Consider the following 19971-nt stretch of genomic DNA (forward strand, 5'->3'; position numbering starts at 1 on the left):
GCAGCAGTATGTACCATCCACAAGACATACTAAAGCAACGCACAAGGCTCCTTAGACAGCACCTTTCAAACTCATGACTGCTACCATCTAGCAGGACAAGGGCAGCAGATGCATGGGAACACCACCATCTGCAAGTTCCCCTCCAAGCCACACACCATCCTGACTTGGAACTATATCGCCGTTCCTTCACTGTCGCTGGGTCAAAATCCTGGAACTCCCTAACAGCACTGTGGGTGTGCCTACCCCACAAGGACTGCAGCGGTTCAAGAATGCATCTCACCACCACCTTCTCATGGGCAATTAGGGATGGGCAATAAATGCTGTCCTGGCCAGCAACGCCCACATCCCTAAACGAATAAGACAAAGGCCCACCATCATCTTTTCAGGGCAAACATACCCCGACAACAATTTTTTAAAAACTCACAAGGTGCAGCGGAGCATACTAGGGTACAAGGTGCATTAAGAGCACCTATAGTCTGCATGGTCAATATCTTTTAACTGATAAAGACTCCAGACCTCAACCTCCATACCCCTCCCCCCATCCCACTGAACACTCTACTCAATAAAAAAACACTACAATGGACAGTACAATGGTTACTACAATATCTTTAAATTTATTGCTTATGATCACTGACCCCCCCCGCCACCCCCACAGTCACTGCCCAGTCCCCTCCAAGTGTTCTGTGTTAGTAAATGTACAGACAATAAGAGCTTGGCTGATCAATCTTACATTTACTTAGGCTGCAATTATTTTGCATTTACTGATATAACCCCAGTTTACAGACACCTGACACCCAAGTTCTATTACCACACAAAAGTGGCAACACAATACAACCCAATATAAATTTGCCATCAGAAATGTAACAGCAGTATTAGATCTGCAACGCTTACAAGTTACCCTATCAATAAGATCAGTGAGTTTTTTTTTAAAGGGGCATTATTTTTATGCTTTAAGTATCTAACAGACTTCTTTTCAATTTATTGAACTAATTCTGTCATCAGTTAGACAGACTTCAATCACACAAGGAAAAAACAAAACTATAAATGTTATTTTTTAATCTCTTTGTAGTAATGAAATCTATCATATTTACAACACAGAAGCTTTCAACATCTGACAGATACAGAAACAAGTGTCTGCTGATTCCTTACATCAGTCCCTTTGCAACAACCATCTCAGATCTGAGAAAATCCATGGGGTATATGACATTTGAGAGTACTTAGAATCATAGAGAGATACAGCACTGAAACAGGCCCTTCGGCCCACCGAGTCTGTGCCGATCAACAACCACCCATTTATACTAATCCTACATTGATCCCATATTCCCTACCACATCCCCACCATTCTCCTACCACCTACCTACACTAGGGGCAATTTACAATGGCCAATTTACCTATCAACCTACAAGTCTTTCGGCTGTGGGAGGAAACTGGAGCACCCAGCAGACACCCACGCGATCACAGTGAGAACTTGCAAACTCCACACAGGCAGCACCCAGAACTGAACCCGGGTCACTAGAGCTGTGAGGCTGCGGATCTAACCACTGCGCCACTGTGCCGCCCTACTTCTGGCCTCTTTACAGGAGAGGAAAACAAGGTTTGGCATTGGAACCTCTAAGTTTATATATAGCCCTGAATTCCAAATTCATTTGGGTTTCAGACCAAGTTCTGAGGTGGATCTTGGCTAAATCGACTCTCAGGTTTCATGTTTAGTTTCTAAAGTAGAGTTTGCATTCAGTTGAATTAAACATCCTCTTTGAATATTAAACAATGCATTCCACTTAAATCGTAACAAAATTGGATTTAATGTCTTAGTTTATGCAGATGTACAATAAGTATGCAAATATTGCAAAGCATTTGACCACACTGGCATTCTGTAACATGGATTAGCAAAGCTGAAACAAAGACATGCTTTAAAATGATTCAAAATCCTGAAATATATTTTTAAAAATGTCTGAAATATAAGCATGATTAATAATGGATACCATCTTTGAGACAGGGTGGAATTAATTCTACTGGCAAATCAGCATCACTGGTCTGCATCGCTCAATTACTAGCTAAAAAAGCTCAAGTTTTTGTATTAGGCACAAGTTCCTATTATCAACATAAACTTTCTGAATTCAGGAATTATGACTGTTCATTTAAACATATCAATCCCAAATTGGTTTCACACTTTTATTCATCTGCAATAATCACATAGGTCTTCTGAACTTATCACGTGCAAATTTATTCATCAGGGAAGGAGATAGTGAACTAAAAAAATTCCTAGATGAGTTTCAACCTTTATTCCTCCTGACATTGCTCATTTACACAGGTACCTCATTTAAACTTGGATCTGAGCCTGGATTAAGCATGATGAGCATTATTTTCTCCTGATGAAACAGGTGGAACAAACAAAAGCTGCCACCAGCCAATCCCCTCCCCACAACTGTCCCACTCTCCTCAATGACTTAATGACACTTACCACAAGTTAGACTCCACTTATCTTCTGAAAATGTTGTTTAAGAAAAAAATGGAAAATATTTTTAAAACTGTACAGAGATGTACAACACATTTTTACAGCATGACTAAGCATACACTTTTTAAAAAAATCTATCGTATAGTGAGAAAACATGTTGCACTTGAGACACGGGGCTGAATTTTATAGGGGCCTCGAGGTCGGGATCCCGTGGCTGGGAGGGGCAGGGGTGGGGGAGGGGGGCAAGAAGATTGCTCCAGACGAGGCCCGCCACGGACCTCAATGCTGGCAGGGCCCATCCCAATCTTGACAGCAGCGGCGAGGCCTTGTGGCAGCCACCCTGCCGCTCGGCGACAGGACCTCAATTTACATATTTGAATAAATTAATTTACCTGAGTTAATGAAGTTCCCATCGCCTCCTGATGTGCCACTGCGATCTTCATCCTGGCAGCCGGCACTGATGCGCTTTCAGAACCCCGTCCAGGGAAATGAGACGCAACACCTGTGGGCAGGGGGGAGGAGGTATTTTCTCAATGCGGGGGGGGAGAAGGCAAGGAGGCGAAGGGTAACAGGGTCAAACTCTTTGGATTGGTTGGGAGGGGATGGCACAAAGGGGTTAAGGTTTAGAGTTCATGGACTTTGGGGTGGGGGGGGTAGTCACGTAGTCATGTTAAGTATTTTGTGGGGTGAGTGGGCAAGGAATTAAATGTAAGGCTAATGGGGGTGGGAGAGAGGATGGAAAGATTTATGTAATGGTTTGTCATACTTTTAAATGCAATGTGTCTTTAATATTCCAAATTGTCATTTAGGGCTCTAAGCACTTTAAAAATGGCACCGGCGCCTGCGCAGTGGTAGCAGACTCCATTGGCGGGGACGGCTTTCCTGCCCCCTCAACGTCATCGGGGGCGGGGGTGTCCACCCCAGCCATGTGCGGGCGGGCCGTCATCTTTTACAGCCGTCGCCGTACTTGGCGGCAGCAACATAGAATCCAGCCTATTAGCACTAAATCTGATGGCAGGAATGGCAGAAAAGTTACAGAAAGCAAGTAACCATTTATATCAAAACTCAAGTTTACAGTGTTCATCAATGTCCAGTGTGGAACTGCACTTTTAGTTCACTGCAGCCCAAACAGACAACATTTTTTGTTTGATGAACGGACCAAATTTGTGCTGCGGATGGAAGCTAAGTCAGCTACTTTTATGTTCTGAACAAAGCATTCTAGATCAATTGTTATGCAATGCTACAAACGCATTCTGCAGTCACAAAATATCCTCATGAGCAACACTTCCAAATCCTGCATCAGTATCTTGAAAAGTGAACTCAACTTGTAAACTGAATTAATAGCTACTCCACAGTTCATTAACATACTATTAGTATGTTCAACTCTCTCAAGAGGACTGCTGTCAGTTAATAACCAAGTTACATGATGTAGATGAAAAACAACATTTTTAAAATGCTTATGTCTGACTTCAAATCTAGACATTCCATATACTTTTTATGTAAAAATGAATACAAGTAATTCAAGGTGTCCAAAATAAAGTACATTTCTGGTCAAGAGAGAAACTGAAAATAACTTTAATGTTTTAATCAATATAGTTGATATTTAGAGCATTGTTGACATTAAAGATCAGAGTTGTGAAACTTTGTTTACCACTCAAACCTTAAAGCAAAATCTGATCTCCTTACTTTGTTTACAATCCTCTGCTCTGTCCAGTTGCCAACATCCAGCTCCACAATTTCCTGTTCATTCTAAGGGCAGGAACACCAGCCATTCCAAACTATGTTATTACAATGGTGGAACAAAGGAAGCAGACAAGTGACGCCAAGTATCGCAATATTTTACAATGAAGAAGAGAACCATGTTACAAAGTGGCACTGCCAAATCTTGAATACAATGGACAGCTTAGCTTAGAAGCTTTGTTTGGCTACATATCGTCAGAAGGACTAAATATATGCCCTGCTAAATTTAGAAGAGAAAACAATTTCAATTATGTTCAAGACCGCTTAAAATGACACAGCAAGTATATTTGGACCATGCAGCAGTCACCAATAAATTTAATACAGAATTCAAGAGAAACTTCTTTACCCAGAGGGTGGTGAAAATGTGGAACTTGCTACCACATGGAGTAATTGAGGCAAATAGCCTAGATGCACTTCAGGGGAAGTTAGATAAGTACATTAGGAAGAAAGGAATAGAAGGATATGCGAATGGGGTTAAATTAATTAAGGTGGGAGGAGGCTCGTGTGGAGCATAAACACAGGCACAGACCAATTTGGTCAAATGTCCTGTTTATCAGCTGTAAATTTTATGTATGTACTGTGGATTAGGCCGAAATGTAACAAAATAATCTATTATTTCCAGTTAATAATACTGTACCAGCTAAAATCCTTATTCAGGGATAGCCTCTGAAGGTGACATAAATATTGGTCAATTTCCTACATTTAGGGTGTATTAGTGAAAATACAATTATGTCATTGCCAACTTAATATAGTCTATGAAACTACAAAGTAAAAAAGAAAAAAAGACACAGGTTATCGCCTGTGTAGTTTTTATTATAGTACAAAAATGTTTAAAAATGAGGGCCAATGTGGCTAGGCACAAACTTGCCACTTTGCCCTGTGTTCATTCAAACCAAATTCTAATAAGTATTCAGCATACTATCTCCACCATGCTTCACTCTTCACAGACTTGCTACAGAAGGGAAAAAGATGGCTAAATCCTAAGTTGTTGAATTTACCTCAAATCTATATATTTTTTAATGATCTGTAGAACTTACAAAATAGCACTTGTTGATGTGAAATGGAGGAGATCAATTGGTGAGCAAATGAAGCAAAAATAGATGATCTGCACAAACATGTCTTTTAAAAAAAAAACAACAACTATGACTTGCATTCACTTACCTGTTGCAGACTGGTTCCACACAGGGCAGAAAAACTATGATGGTGCACTCAAACCTCCATGGGATGGAAATTGGCTTTGGCAGTAGTGTTAAATGGGCCATATCACATCAGCCAACTGTTACATGCCCCACACAACAATCAGTTCTATTGAAATCAACGGAACTATCGAGAGGGAGAAATAACAGCAGGCCCATCCTATACAGCCTGTTTTGCTTTACCATCCAAGTCAAATTTGCACCCCCATTTCTCTTCAGCCCTTACTGCATGCCCCTTCCTACTCAGACAACAAGCTAACTAGAACGGACATCAAAAGAGGTAACACAACCCAGTGATAATGCAGTATAATGCTTTCAATATTTTTTGATTGAACTTCCATGGTAGAAACTTTTGGGTGAGAAGTATTGCATTTAAGAGTTATGTATTTACATATATTTAAAAATCACCTCAGCTTGCATGAGCTCCAGTAAGCAAGGTTGGATGGTCAGCGGTAGCAGTTTCATGGGAACGAGGAAGAGGTCAGTTCCATGGGCAAGAAGAGCTCAGAGAGAACATGAGGGGATATAGAAGAGAAAGTGGTGTATTACAGTCAGGGGGAGTCTTTGGCGAGGTTTGCCTTGACGGGGAAGGCGAGAGCAGCAAAAGTGGCCGAACAAATAGTCTCAATCTTAGTCACATTGGAGTCTCTGAGTTCCTTTTGTTGAAAGTAATGTTGAAGGGAGAGAAGGAAGCTGGAAAATGAGGTTTTATGAGATGGTTGGTAATGTAAAAAAGAACCAGAGATCCTTCTCCTGGGACACCGAGTGGTCTTGGCATAGGAAAGTGAGATCTGTTAGGACTTGATGCAGCCAGATATGGTGATGGAACGCTAAACCAGCTGTGTGTGAGTGGTTGAGCGGATTGATAGCTGCAGCAATATCAAATGAAGGAGCAAGGCTAGACAGTTGGGACTTTAAAAGTGCAGTTTTAAGTGGCTTGCTGTTGATTTTTTACCATGGGCAGATGCAGAAGAAAGTAGGATTGGAAAGGGTGCGGGATGTGTAGTAGGAACATAGCAACAGCAGTAGGTCAATCAGCCCATCGAGCTTGCTCCGCCATTCAATACAATCATGTGAGAGATACGTAGTCAGAAACCATGATTGTGAGTATGGGAGTAGACAGCAAAATGATCGAAGGGGTGGCCACAAATAAGGGTAGAAGAAATTATATGGAGGGAAAGGTTAAGGGAAAACTGCAGAGCATCAGATCAGAAGATAAAGCAAGTGGAATGAGTTTGAGGTTGAAATCACAAAGGATGAGGAGTTGCTCAGTGCACAGGCTGAGGGAGGAAAGGAGAGGGGGTCATGGTGAGAAACTCAGAGTCATAGAGTACAGCACAGGAGGCCATTTGACCCATCGAGTCCATGTCGGCTCTCCACGGAGCTATTTAGTCAGTCCCACTCCTTGGCTCGATCCCTGCAGCCCTGCAAGTCTATTTCTCTCAGGTGGCCATCCAACTTGCTCTTGAAGTCAGTGATGGTCTCTGCTTCCACCACCCTTGTGCGCTGCAGGTTCCAGGTCATTACCACCCACTGTAAAAAAGTGCTTCCTCATATTCACCCTGCATCTGTTCCCCAAAACTTTCAATCTGTGTCCCCTAGTCCTTGTACCATTGTACTCAGGGTGGGGTTTGGGGATGGTAGGAACAAGGAATTAACTGAGTCTGATTATAACTGTTGCTTGGTATGTTTATTTATTGTAAAATAAAGTTGCACCCGCCTCATCTTACTGTGTGTTTTCTTGGTCTTCCTTTGAAGATAGAGGTGCATGAAATGACTATGCAATTCAGATCACAAGGGAACACTATTGTTACACCTGTTATGCTATTGTATAGATGGATATTGAGCAATGCAGGCACACTAAACACAAGATTCTCAGACTGCTTACAGGTGTAACAAGCACTACTCAATCTGACAGATGGGTTAAGGAGGTACAGAGTTGCTTGTCCTGTTCACTATGATCCCAGATGCCTGATTTCCCTCACTGTGATGTTATCGCCTTGCATTTTCAGCCAAATTGTCACAAAAAAAATTTTAAGAACCTAAACATGCAGGAGCAAGTTTAACCAACAACAGATGCCATTTCGTGCCCTACCACAGCAAATTGTCACTCATTGTTAAAATATCCAACAACTTGCATTTATATAGCACCTTTAACATAGTTAAACGTCCCAAGGCATTTCACAGGAGCATTATCAAATAAAATTTGACACAGAGACACATAAGGAAATATCAGGTCACATGACCAAAAGCTTGATTGAGTAGGGATGTTTTAAGGAGGTTTTTTTTAAGGTGGAAAGAGAAGTAGAGGCGCAGAAGCTTAGGGAGGGAATTCTAGAGCTTAGAACCTAGACATCTGAAGGCACAGCCACCAATAGCAGAGCAATTAAAATTGGGGGTATGCATGAGACCAGAAATAGAGTACAGAGATCTCAAAAGGAGCAGGTTACAGAGAGAGAGAGGGGTAAGGGCATGTAAGGATCTGAAAACAAGGTGAACATTTTAAAATTCGAGATATTGCTGGACTGGGAACTAATGCATAAGCAAGCACAAGGGTGATGGGTTAATGGGACTTGGTGCAAGATAGGATACAGGGAGCAGGGCTTTGGATGAGCTCAAGTTTATGAAGAGTAGAAGATGGGAGGCTGGCCAGGAAAGCATTGAAATAGTCAAGTCCAGAAGTGACAGAGGGAAGGATGAAAGTTTCAGCAGCAGTTAAACCGAGGAAGCTTATCTGACATCTCACATTATGCACACTATAAATTACTTTACTGGTAACCACATCCTTTAAAATAATTTATTGTACAAACAGAAACTGGGACAGAAACTTAAATAGATTAGAATGAAAAAAGTGCTACTTCAGACATTTTTCACTTTTCCATCAGTGTTTCTGTCAATATTATGATTTACCTCATCCTGATGGTTGGTGTCAACTCCAGTACTTTTTCCTTTGTCATGGTGGTTGGGGTCTGTTCCAGTACTTTTTAAATTGATGATATGCACCTCCCGAGGGAGACCTGTTGTTCCTCCACTTGCACAGCCTGATGATACAGTAAAGCTCTCCAGCAAAGTTTTAACTGGATGTGATTCACCTACTGGTTCAAGTATGCAGTCACTTCCCACTAGAGGACCTGTAGACAATATTAATAAAAACAAGTTTACTCAGAAAAATAACTGCAAAAAAATTGTTTTCTTCTAACTGTGAACAGCTAATTATCCTGGCAACATGCACATGTATGAGCATGCACAGCACAATACAAACTGTACCACCCCTTGCCCCACTAGTTTAAACTGTTGGTATAACTCAACACCTACTACTCGCGTGGCTGTACAGAATGTTATATTGGCATGACTATTCCAACAAGGATATTAGAAAATCTACACAGAATCCAATTATCAAAATATCACACTTAAAATAACTACTGTGACTCTGAAGATCCACCTATATAAATCTTTACAGGTTGTTTTACCTAGATCAACTAAAGATATAAGTTGAGGAATGATTGGATAACATTAAGTGCTGATAACTCAAAATATGCTGGCATGAAGCATTAACATCTTTAGCTGAACATGTTCATGCAGAAATCCAATAACTGATGTGCTAGAAACTAGGCACTCAAATTTTATACAAAAGCATTTCAAGAAAAATAAACCCACAAGAATAATGGAAACAAAGGGGAGGGGATTTTATGCTCTTTCCCCATGGCAGGTTTGGAGGCGGGGAGAGCATTTAATCGGGCAGGATGATGGCAGGTGGGGACCCCGCTACCTTCCTGCCTCCATCCCAATTAAGCCCATGGTGGGAAAGCCTGTGAAGAGCCTTCCCATCCTGCACCAATTGAAGCCCTTAAGTGGGCAATTAATGCCCAATTAAGGGCCTTATCCCACCTCCAACGGATTTAGCCCAGCAGCGAGACGGCGTGTCGCCACGTGGGGAGCATGCCAGACAAAACCGTGCTGGTCGCTTGCCAGCACCCAGGGGTGGGGAGAGGGGGGTCTCTCGTTCAAAGGCACAGTGCCTGATTGAGGGAACAGACATCGGGAAAGGAGGGCCTGCTGAGAACCACCCCTGCCCTTGCTGCCAATCACCCTACTGCTGCTCCCCCGCGACCCCCACCCCACAGCACCCCTCCCACCATCACTCACCTGAGTGGGATCCACCGCCAACCCGGGCCTCCAGTGGGTGTCCCTCCACGGCGGCGCTGCTCAGTAAAAGAGCTGCCAGCCTCTGATTGGCTGACAGCTCTCAGTGGGCAAGACTTCCGTCGCCAGGGTCCTTAATCCCGGGGATGGCCCGCCATGCAGTGGGCCTTCCCCAGAGGAGGCAACACCGGGCTCTCGCCAGCTCTTCAGTTGGTGGCCAAGACCCCTGTTGCCTACAAAAAATTCCCCACTGCCCCCAAGTAGCAGATTTTTGTGGATTAAACTTGCACCTCTGATCCTGGGTTTGAAGTCAAAGTTATCTAGACAATTTAAGCATCTTCCCACTAATGGCAGGGGAAAGAGATAATGGACGGAGTTTTACCAGCCCTTTGGAGATAGGCTAGGAGGCGGTGGTGATAAAATGGCAGTGGAAGACATCGAGAGGGAAGCCCGACTTGTTCCCAGGGATATTCCCAGCAGCGGGAACAGCAGCGGTTCGGCTGCCCTCCAACCGCATGAGGAGTCCGCCTGCTGCATCAAGGCAGCGCCCCAGTGGCTTCTGGGCGGGGGGGGGGGGGGGGGGGGCCTTCCTTTCCTGAGGCTCCGTGGGCCACAGAGGGGCCCCACAGGCAGCCATGGCCACCCCAGGGCCCCAACGCTACTGCTGGAGAACTCACCCCTCCAATTGCCGGGGCCAGCCTACCTTGTCCCAGCACATCAATATTTTCCTGCTGGCCCTTTGAGGGCACCTGAATAAGGAGGCGCCCTCTCTTTCCCCTTGCAGCCTCAGTAGCTCAGAGCCAGCTCTACTGGTGGTGCTGCCGAGGCTGCAGACTTGCTGGCCCTGTAATTGGGCTGGCAGATCAAAGAGGTAGGCCACTGTCCTTAATGGGACAGCGATAAAATTGCCATGGCAGTCCCTCCATTCGCCCGCGTGGGCTCGGGACCCACATTTGGTCCCGATGTTGGGACTCACGGCATGCCGATGAATATCTGGCAAATGTTTGGACAGTTTCAGCCAAGTTCTTAATGGGCAAGAATACAGAAAAAGTGCAGATTTCATACTTTGTCTTCTACCACAAGAACTGATGTCAGAAATGTCACACTTATTACAGTAGAAAGTGTTCATCTATGATTGCAATAAGTGTACTTTTTTGGAGTAATGAAGGTGTAGGAGGGGGAGCCTGATGTTGCATACATCATTGGTGACCTGAATGTATACGATGCAGTCACAAGATGAAAGAGGGAGGGTAAAAGTTGCATTCGTCATCCTGAATCTAGCTATCTGATTTACACTAAAAAAAAATATGCAATTTACTTCCAAAAGTTAAATTTCTAAATGCTATTTTGTTTATATTTGGGAAAGATAGATATGTGGAAGGGACATTCACTTTAATCAACAACATGCTTATTACCAGCCTGTTCAAGTTCACCCTTAACAGTTTTTGGACGAATAGGGAATCTGATTTCATGACAGAAGTTTGTGTTGGTTCTTTGTAGTTCTTGACACCAGCCCATGACAAAAGGCTGGAATTAAACAGCTAAATGTGGTAACATGATGGGCTGAATGGCCTCCTTCTGTGCCATAAATCTTTCTATGTTTCAACTGTTTACTAAACAAGTTAACTGTGATGCAATCTATAAGCAACACAGACCTGGGAGCTTCTAAATTTTTCTATATTGGAACACCAATGGGCGCACAGTAGGCTTTAGTATTCTTAGGCTACAGGAAGTGAAGTATGGTGGAAATTCAACCACAGCTGACTCTTCTGCATATGTTAAGTAAGGATTAGACTTGGCTTTGATGGCACCCATTATTAAAAAATCATCATGGCAGACAACGTTAATGTAGGAAGGCATCCCAAGGCACTTTACAGACCGGGGTAAAATAAAATAATGAACGCCAAACCATGGTGGGAGAGTTAGAAATGACCAAAAGTTTAACTGAAAAAATGGGCTGGAAGATGGCTTTTAAAAGACAAGTGAGAAGTAGGGTGTTACAAACAGCTGGATGGAAATGGATCAAGATAGGTTGAAGGGATGAGAAGGTGCACAGAAAGCCAGAGCTGGAGAACCAATGGATATGAAAGGGATACAAGGCTGGTGGAGGATTCAGAGGTGTGTTGGGGTGAGTATATTGATGGACTTGGAGATGAGGATTTTGAATTCACTGCTTTGACAATCGGGAAGCCAGTGAGATAAGCAAGGGAGTGATGGACAAGTGAGTCAACATTCTGTGCTAGGCTCAGACATCAAAAATAGTAACTGGGCCTGTGGAACCATCCAACATCATGATACCCTTCAGGAGAGAAAAGGGGAAACATTTAAGACTAGCAATTTCAAATACAGAAGTATCTGTATACTGGATAAATACCGACTGCATCTGTAGTTCCAGAATAATTCTTAAAAAGGATAGATTTTAATGCTAAATACTCTCCACCTAGGCAAGATGAAAACATTTTATTCTAAACAAGTAACCTTCAAGCCTGTACAGGACTTGAGTTGCCACTCCAGAGTATTAAAAGAACTGGGTGAGAAAATTATTCAGGCATTAGTCAATTTTCAAAAGCTAGATTCAGGAATTATTCCATCGGTTTGGAAAATTGAAAGTGTCACTCCATTATTTAAGGAGGAAGAGAGGGAGAAACCAGGCACCAACATCCTGTTAGTTTGACATTAATTGATGTTACCAAAATTTATCTTCAGAGAAAGAACTTCTGAGCATTTGTACAAGTATTAACTGGTCCAAGAGAGTCAGCATGGACTTATGAATGGTAGGTCATGTCTGATTAATCCAGTTGAATTTTTAAAGACGGTTATAAGTATGGTGTATAGGGAAGTGTCTACGGATACTGTCTATATGGATTTCCAAAAGTTGTTTGGTAAGGTTCCGAAAAATCAGGAGTGCACAGAATTAGAGGTAACTTGTGACGTGGGTCAGTAATTGGTTGGGAGGTAGGAGACAGTGAGCAAGTATAAAAGATTCACTCTCCAGTTAGTGAAATGTAACAGTTATAAAAATAAATGAAAAGGGCTAATTGAATGTTAGCTTTCACCTCAAGATTAATTCCTTATATTGAATTCCAATCAATGCTTCATTTAAACAAAAAATTAGAGCTATGCCATTTTGCAGTGAAAGCAAGAAGCATTTTTTCCACACAAAGTGTAGTGGTAAATCTGCAACTCACTTCCCAAAAGGCTCAAAATGCTGGGTCAGTTGAAATTTTCAAGTCTTAGATCAATAAGTTTTTCTTAATTACAGGTATCTAAGGATATGGAATAAAGGCAGGTAAATGGAGCTCGGGTACAGATCAGCCACGAACTAAGTGAATAGTGGAACAGGCTCGAGGGGCTGAATGGCCTACTCCCATTTCCATGCTGCATTACATTTTAAATCTTACTGCAGTAGGTTTATCAATTCCACTGCATATTTTGGATCGAGTCAAGGTTAGTTTACCAAATCTTTTGTGTAATAAAAATACATTCTTCTTTAAAATCAGAGCAATTGTACTTACAGTTCCCTGCCTTTTCATGTTCTCACTCCTATCACATTTCCTCCTAAGGCACCATTGTTTGCAAACATCAATTCTGTTTCTTAAGCAGAAGGTATGCAACTCTGGACAGGCCCAGTCCTGCCAACTATTCTCCCCCGAGATAAAGCACTCTAATGACTTTGCTAAGAACTGCCCAAACTTGTCCAATAAAGACAAGTTTGAATGTTGATGGATTTAGGTTCATACATCGGGAGCCCAATAATTTAGCACTCCAGTTAGCAAGCCACTCCAAAGTATTAAAAGAACTGGGTGAGAAAATTATTCAGGCATTAGTCAATTTTCAAAAGCTAGATTCGGGAATTATTCCTTTGGATTGGAAAATTGAAAGTGTCACTCCATTATTTAAGGAGGAAGAGAGGGAGAACCCAGGCACCAACATCCTGTTAGTTTGACATTAATTGATGTTACCAAAATCTATCTTTAGGGAAAGAACTACAGAGCACTTGCACAAGTATTAGCTGGTCTTAAATTTAAAGAAAATAACTGTAGCTGTACAATACAACTTTTAGTAGGGATAAGCACAGCACTGTGCTTTTTGATTAAATGAAAATCTGTCTGCAAAAGGTCAGTTGAAAGACTGGAAATTTAATCAAAAAGTATTTAATAAGGGTATAAACTAAAGCTATCACAAGAACATGAAGTACAAATACAAATTAACATGCTTTACAAGGTTGCATATTTTACATGCAACAAAGGAAGAAATATAAATGTCCGTTGCAAACAACTGTAAAGGGCACAGTAACCTTGGATTACAATCAGACCAGCAAGATGCAGTAAAAACTCTTAATACCAAAAGCAGCAGGTTAACCTGACTTTTTACACTCAACTGGTGAAAAATTCTCTCAACATGCAGAGTTCAAAATTTGCTATGGCAACCGTGCATGTTTTGCTTCTCTGAAAGTTAATTTACTTCACAATATCAGCCTCTTGGGGAAAAATAATAGCTTGGATTTCTAGAACTAGATCCAATGTTAAAGTTTGAGTATTTTAAAAGACAAACACGAGAACAGATTACCATCAAAAAGACAAGCCCAGTTGGATAACATCCAGTAGATGTCTTAATTTTCTAAATAGTATGAATCAAAAAACTAAAAATAACAAAAATAATAGTTCACTTTCAGGCAGAGTCATAGTCGCTGATTTTACCATAAATCAAACTATGGGCAGGAATCTGACAAAATCAAAATAAAGCTAACCTGAATGCAACCATATTATAATAAAAACAAAATACTGCGGATGCTGGAAATCTGAAATAAAAACAAGAAATGCTGAACCACTCAGCAGGTCTGGCAGCATCTGTGGAAAGAGAAGCAGAGTTAACATTTCGGGTCAGTGACCCTTCATAGGAATGCAACCATTATGGCAATGCCTTAGGTTATTACGCTGCCGCACTCTGCAACTCTAGACTATTACCTGGAATGGGCGGGTTGTCTTATGAGGAAAAGATGGACAGACTAGGCTTGTATCCGCTGGAGTTTAGAAGAGTAAAAAGCGACTTGATTGAAACATATAAGATCCTAAGGGTCTTGACAGGGTGGATGTGGAAAGTATGTATCCCCTTGTGCGGGAATCCAGAACTGGGTGGGGTGGGGGGGGGGGGGGGGGGTCACTGTTTAAAAATAAGGGGTTTCCCATTTAAGACAGAGATGAGGAGAAATTTCTTCTCTCTTAGGGTTGTGAGTCTTTGGAACGCTCTTCTTTAAAAGGCAGAAGAAGCAGAGTCTTTAAATATTTTTAAGGCAGAGGTAGATAGATTCTTGATAAGCAAGTGGGTGAAAGATTATCAGGGGTAGGTGGGAATGTGGAGTCGAGGTTATATCGGATCTGCCATGATCCTACTGAATGGCGGAGCAGGCAAGAGGGGCCGAGTGGCCTACTCCTGCTCCTGATTTGTATGTTTGTATGTTCCATTTTCAAAAGCTTCCGGAAAATCTATTCTTTTACTGTATCTTCAGTCACCTTCAATCAATGACTCTATGACCTTCCAAAAACATCTTTCAAACCCCTGCTCAATAGCCATTTCCATCGCTTGGTGAATCACCTCTGTGAGATTTTGCTTTATTAAAAGAAGTGAAAACTATTTTTGTTATGATGTGTATTTCACATATTAAAAAACTAAACAACATAGAATTACATAGCATCTGCAGCATAAAAACAGGCTATTGGCCCAACTGGCTAATGCTGGTGTTCATACTCCACACAAGCATTCGCCCACTCTAATTAAATCTTCTCACTCTGCCCTCAAATCCCTGCTCCATCATGTATCCATCAAGCCTCCCTTTAAATGCATCAATGCAACGCTTCAGCCATGAAGCAGGGCATTTTGCATTCTCGCCATTCTGTGTAAATTGCTCCTAAATGTTTCAATTGATCTGTTAGTGCAGGGTTGTCCAACATACGGCCCGTAGGCCAGGATTTTGGCCGGCTAAAGGTTTCCATCCAGCCCGCGGATGTATTTCAGAGATGAGAAATTTTCCATTATCTTCTTTCAGAACAGCTTTTTAAAAAATTCACGCTGTCAGTTTCACAGCTGACAGGTGCTGCATGAGAGGGGGGACAGACAAGGGGGGGACAGACAAGGGGGGGGGCAACACAGAGGGGGGGGGGCGACACAGAGGGGGGGGGCGACACAGAGGGGGGGCGACACAGAGGGGGGGGCGACACAGAGGGGGGGGGCGACACAGAGGGGGGGGGCGACACAGAGGGGGGGGGCGACACAGAGGGGGGGGGCGACACAGAGGGGGGGGGCGACACAAGAGGGGGGGGGCGACACAGAGGGGGGGGGCGACACAGAGGGGGGGGGCGACACAGAGGGGGGGGGGCGACATCAGAGGGGGGGGCGACACAGAGGGGGGGGCGACACAGAGGGGGGGCGACACAGAGGGGGGGGCGACACAGAGGGGGGGGCGACACAGAGGGGGGGGGCGACACAGAGGGGGGGGGCGACACAGAGGGGGGGGGCGACACAGAGGGGGGGGCGACACAGAGGGGGGGGCGACACAGAGGGGGGGGCGACACAGAGGGGGGGGCGACACAGAGGGGGGGGGCGACACAGAGGGGGGGGGCGACACAGAGGGGGGGGCGACACAGAGGGGGGGGGCGACACAGAGGGGGGGGGGCGACACAGAGGGGGGGGGGGCGACACAGAGGGGGGGGGGCGACACAGAGGGGGGGGGCGACACAGAGGGGGGGGGCGACACAGAGGGGGGGGGCGACACAGAGGGGGGGGGGCGACGGGGGGACAGAGAGGGGGGGAAGGGGGGGAGACGGGGGGCGCAGATATGGGGGAAGGAGAGGGGGTGTGGACAGAGTGGGGGGGATAGAGAGAGGTGGGAAAGAGCGGAGACAAGAAGTGGGGGACCGAGAAGGGAACAGAGAGGGGGGGACAGAGAGGGAGAGGGGGGGCAGGGAGGGCAGAGAGAAGGGGGAGAGAGAGAAGGGGGAGAGAGAGAAGGGGGAGAGAGAGAAGGGGGAGAGAGAGAAGGGGGAGAGAGAGAGGGGGACAGAGAGAAGGGGGACAGAGAGAAGAGGGGACAGAGAGAAGGGGACAGAGAGAAGGGGACAGAGAGAAGGGGGGAGAGAGAAGGGGGAGAGAGAAGGGGAGAGAGAAGGGGGAACAGAGGGGTGGGACAGAGGGAGAAGGGTCAGAGAGGGAGAGAGAGGGGACAGAGATGGGGGTATGGGGGGGGGGAAGAGAGGGGAAGAGGGGGAGGGTCAGAGAGACGCGGGGGGGGGGGAGAGGCTCAGCGAGGGGGGGGACAGAGAGAGGGGGGGAGGCAGAGGGGAGGATGGTGGGCAGAGAGGGGACAGAGGAGGGGGACGGAGTGTGACAGAGGGGGGGGACAGAGAGGGGGGCGGAAGAGAGGGGGATGGGGGAAAAGGGAGGGGAGGGCACAGAGAGGGGGAGACAGAGAGGGGGAGACAGAGAGGGGCGGCGACAGAGGGGGGGCTACAGAGGGGGGGCGACAGAGGGGGGGCGACAGAGGGGGGGCGACAGAGGGGGGCGACAGAGGGGGGGCGACAGAGGGGGGGCGACAGAGGGGGGGCGACAGAGGGGGGGCGACAGAGGGGGGGCGACAGAGGGGGGGGCGACAGAGGGGGGGCGACAGAGGGGGGGCGACAGAGGGGGGCGACAGAGGGGGGGCGACAGAGGGGGGGGCGACAGAGGGGGGGCGACAGAGGGGGGGCGACAGAGGGGGGGCGACAGAGGGGGGGCGACAGAGGGGGGCGACAGAGGGGGGGCGACAGAGGGGGGGCGACAGAGGGGGGCGACAGAGGGGGGCGACAGAGGGGGGCGACAGAGGGGGGCGACAGAGGGGGGCGACAGAGGGGGGCGACAGAGGGGGGCGACAGAGGGGGGCGACAGAGGGGGGCGACAGAGGGGGGCGCGTAAAGAGAAGGGGTGGGACGGGGAGGAACAGAGGGGGATGGACAGAGAGGCGAGGGACAGAGGGGTGGACAGGAGGGGGTTGGGGGGGACAGAGAAAGAGGGGGAGTGATTGGGGGACAGAGAGAGAGGGGGAGAGAGAGAGGAGGGGAGAGAGTGGGGGTGACAGAGGGGGTGGACAGAGAGGGGGACAGGGGGTGACAAGAGGACTGAAGGACAGTGGCAGGGGACGAAGGACAGAGGGGTGGACAGGAGGTGGGGGACAGAGAGAGGGGGAGAGAGGAGGAGCTGAGAGAGAGGGGGGTGACAGAGGGGGTGGCGAGAGAGAGGGGGGCAGAAGTGGGGGTAGAGGAGGGGTCGAGGGGGGGGGGAGGGGGAGGACAGAGGGAAGGGGAGAGAGGGTGGGGGATCGTGGGACAGAGAGGGGGGAGAACGTGGGGAAATGGGGGGGACAGAGAGGGGGGATAGAGGGGGGTGGACAGAGAGTGGGGGACAGACGGGTGGGACAGAGGGAGGGACGGGGGATGGGGGGGCAGAGAGAGAGGGTGGGACAGAGAGAGAGAGAGACAAAGAGAGGGGGGTCAGAGAGAGCAGGGGGGGGGGGGGGGAGGAGAGAGAGAGAGCAAGAGAGCGAGAGAGAGAGAGAGAGAGGCGACACAGAGACAGAGAGAGAGCGCGGTAAGAGAGAGAAAGAGGGGGAGCGAGGAGGGAAAGAGAGATGAGAGAGAGAAAGAAGTGGGGGCAGAGAGAGAGGGGGAGACAGAGGGGGGGACAGAGGGAGGGGACAAAGAAAGGGAGAGACAGACAGACAGACAAACAGAGACAGAGAGAGTGAGACAAAGAGAGAGTGAGAGAGAGTGATCAAGATCACTCCTCACAGATGGACATTTTTCCCGAATGCTCCGCATCACTACAAGAAGTGTGCAGGGCAAATACCGACTACTTGTGCAAGCAAAAAAATGCCAGGTATCTAACTAAATCAGTGTCCAACACAGTGACGAGAAAGCAAGTCAATAAATTAATCTTCTCATTTAAACCTTCTTCACAAAGTTGCACATTGTTGTTGTATTGATTAATAGTAAGATTAATTTTTAATGTCTATATCTTCCCCAAATTGTCTCATCAGCCTCCTATGGAAGACAATAATTGAAATGTGGCCCTCCACACGAAAATGTTGGACAACCCTGTGTTATTGGCTATATTATATATATGACCCCTGTTCTGGACCTACTGACAAATGGAAAACTGTCTCTCCACATCTACCATATCAAGTCTCTTTATAATGCTGAAGACATTTATTAGATCTCCTCTTTGTCTTTTTTCCAGACAAAAAGAGCCCCAACCTGAACAGTCTTTCCCGAGAGCTGCACCTCAAATCTGGTTACGTTCTTGAATATCTTTTCTGCACTTTGCAAGTGCTTCATTATCCTTTTGAAGAGACTTAGCAGTTGGCAGGAAAAAGACAGAGGCGCAAGGAGAGAGCCAACTGTGTAACAGCCCCGACAAACAAATTTTTCTGCAGCACCTGTGGAAGAGTCTGTCACTCTAGAATTGGCCTTTATAGCCACTCCATGCCCTGCTCCACACACCACTGACCACATCCAGGCGCTTACCCATTGTCTCTCGAGACAAGGAGGCCAAAGAGTATGCAGACCAGAGCTGTGCACAGTACAAAGTGTGATCTAACCAAAGTGGTACAAAAATTTAAAATTATCTTCTTGCTTTGTATTCTATACCTCTGGAGATGAACTCCAATACTTTGCACTTTTTCTGGCCTTACCAACATTTTTTGTTACTTTTAGTGATTTGTGTATCTGTATTCCAAGATCTTTTTGCTCCTGTACCCTATGTAGTTCCGTACCTTCCAGAGAAAGTAAATGGCCACCTTATTCTTACAATCAAAATGAACCACCTTCACTATATGGACTAATGTTGCTGTTATCTCGTCCCCAGTTTCTTTGCGTATCCGGAAGGAGCAATCTACCTGGACCTGAAGAATGGCAAAACAGGCTGAGGGGCCATACGGTCTACTCCTGCCTCAATTTCTTATCATCTTATGTTGATATTTACATTCATGATTCCACTTTGCTTTATTAAATAGGAGGAAAAGGGTTCTGCAAATAATCAACACACTAATAGCAACCTTGTATGCTAACAGCCAAAGAATAGCATCAATTACCTAAAGGAAAACTTGAACAATTACTGTGCTGGTAAATCAATCCTTACAGAAAAAATACAGCAAATCTACAAGACACTCAGTTCATGGTGCACAATATGCCTCATCCAAGATGGCAGAAATCTGCTGACCCCAACCCCCATTCCCAAGAGGAGAATTTTAAATCTGAGCCACTAGGAGATCAACAAGCACAAGGCACATTATATAGGCAGCAAGCAGAGGTACGGATGAGGTTAAGTTTATTGTGGGGGGGGGGGGGGGGGTGTGGAGGATGGGGGTTTTGGCAGCAGATGTGCAACAATTAAGGAGATGGAAGTAGG

The 19971-nt window shown here is 45.7% G+C and overlaps 1 protein-coding gene across 5 annotated transcripts in view; it reads right to left on the reverse strand.

Annotated features, from left to right (window-relative positions):
• The window catches only part of tgfbr3 (transforming growth factor, beta receptor III), a 234838-nt gene that overhangs the window by 171902 nt on the left and 42965 nt on the right, over positions 1-19971 (reverse strand). For all 5 annotated transcript variants that reach the window (XM_068036762.1, XM_068036763.1, XM_068036764.1 and 2 more), the window contains exon 3: positions 8302-8522. In XM_068036762.1, coding sequence (XP_067892863.1) covers positions 8302-8522 — 221 coding nt within the window. The remainder of the gene's footprint in view (positions 1-8301; positions 8523-19971) is intronic.

This window comes from Heterodontus francisci, chromosome 8 (genome assembly GCF_036365525.1).
Source record: "Heterodontus francisci isolate sHetFra1 chromosome 8, sHetFra1.hap1, whole genome shotgun sequence".
Taxonomy (NCBI): domain Eukaryota; kingdom Metazoa; phylum Chordata; class Chondrichthyes; order Heterodontiformes; family Heterodontidae; genus Heterodontus; species Heterodontus francisci.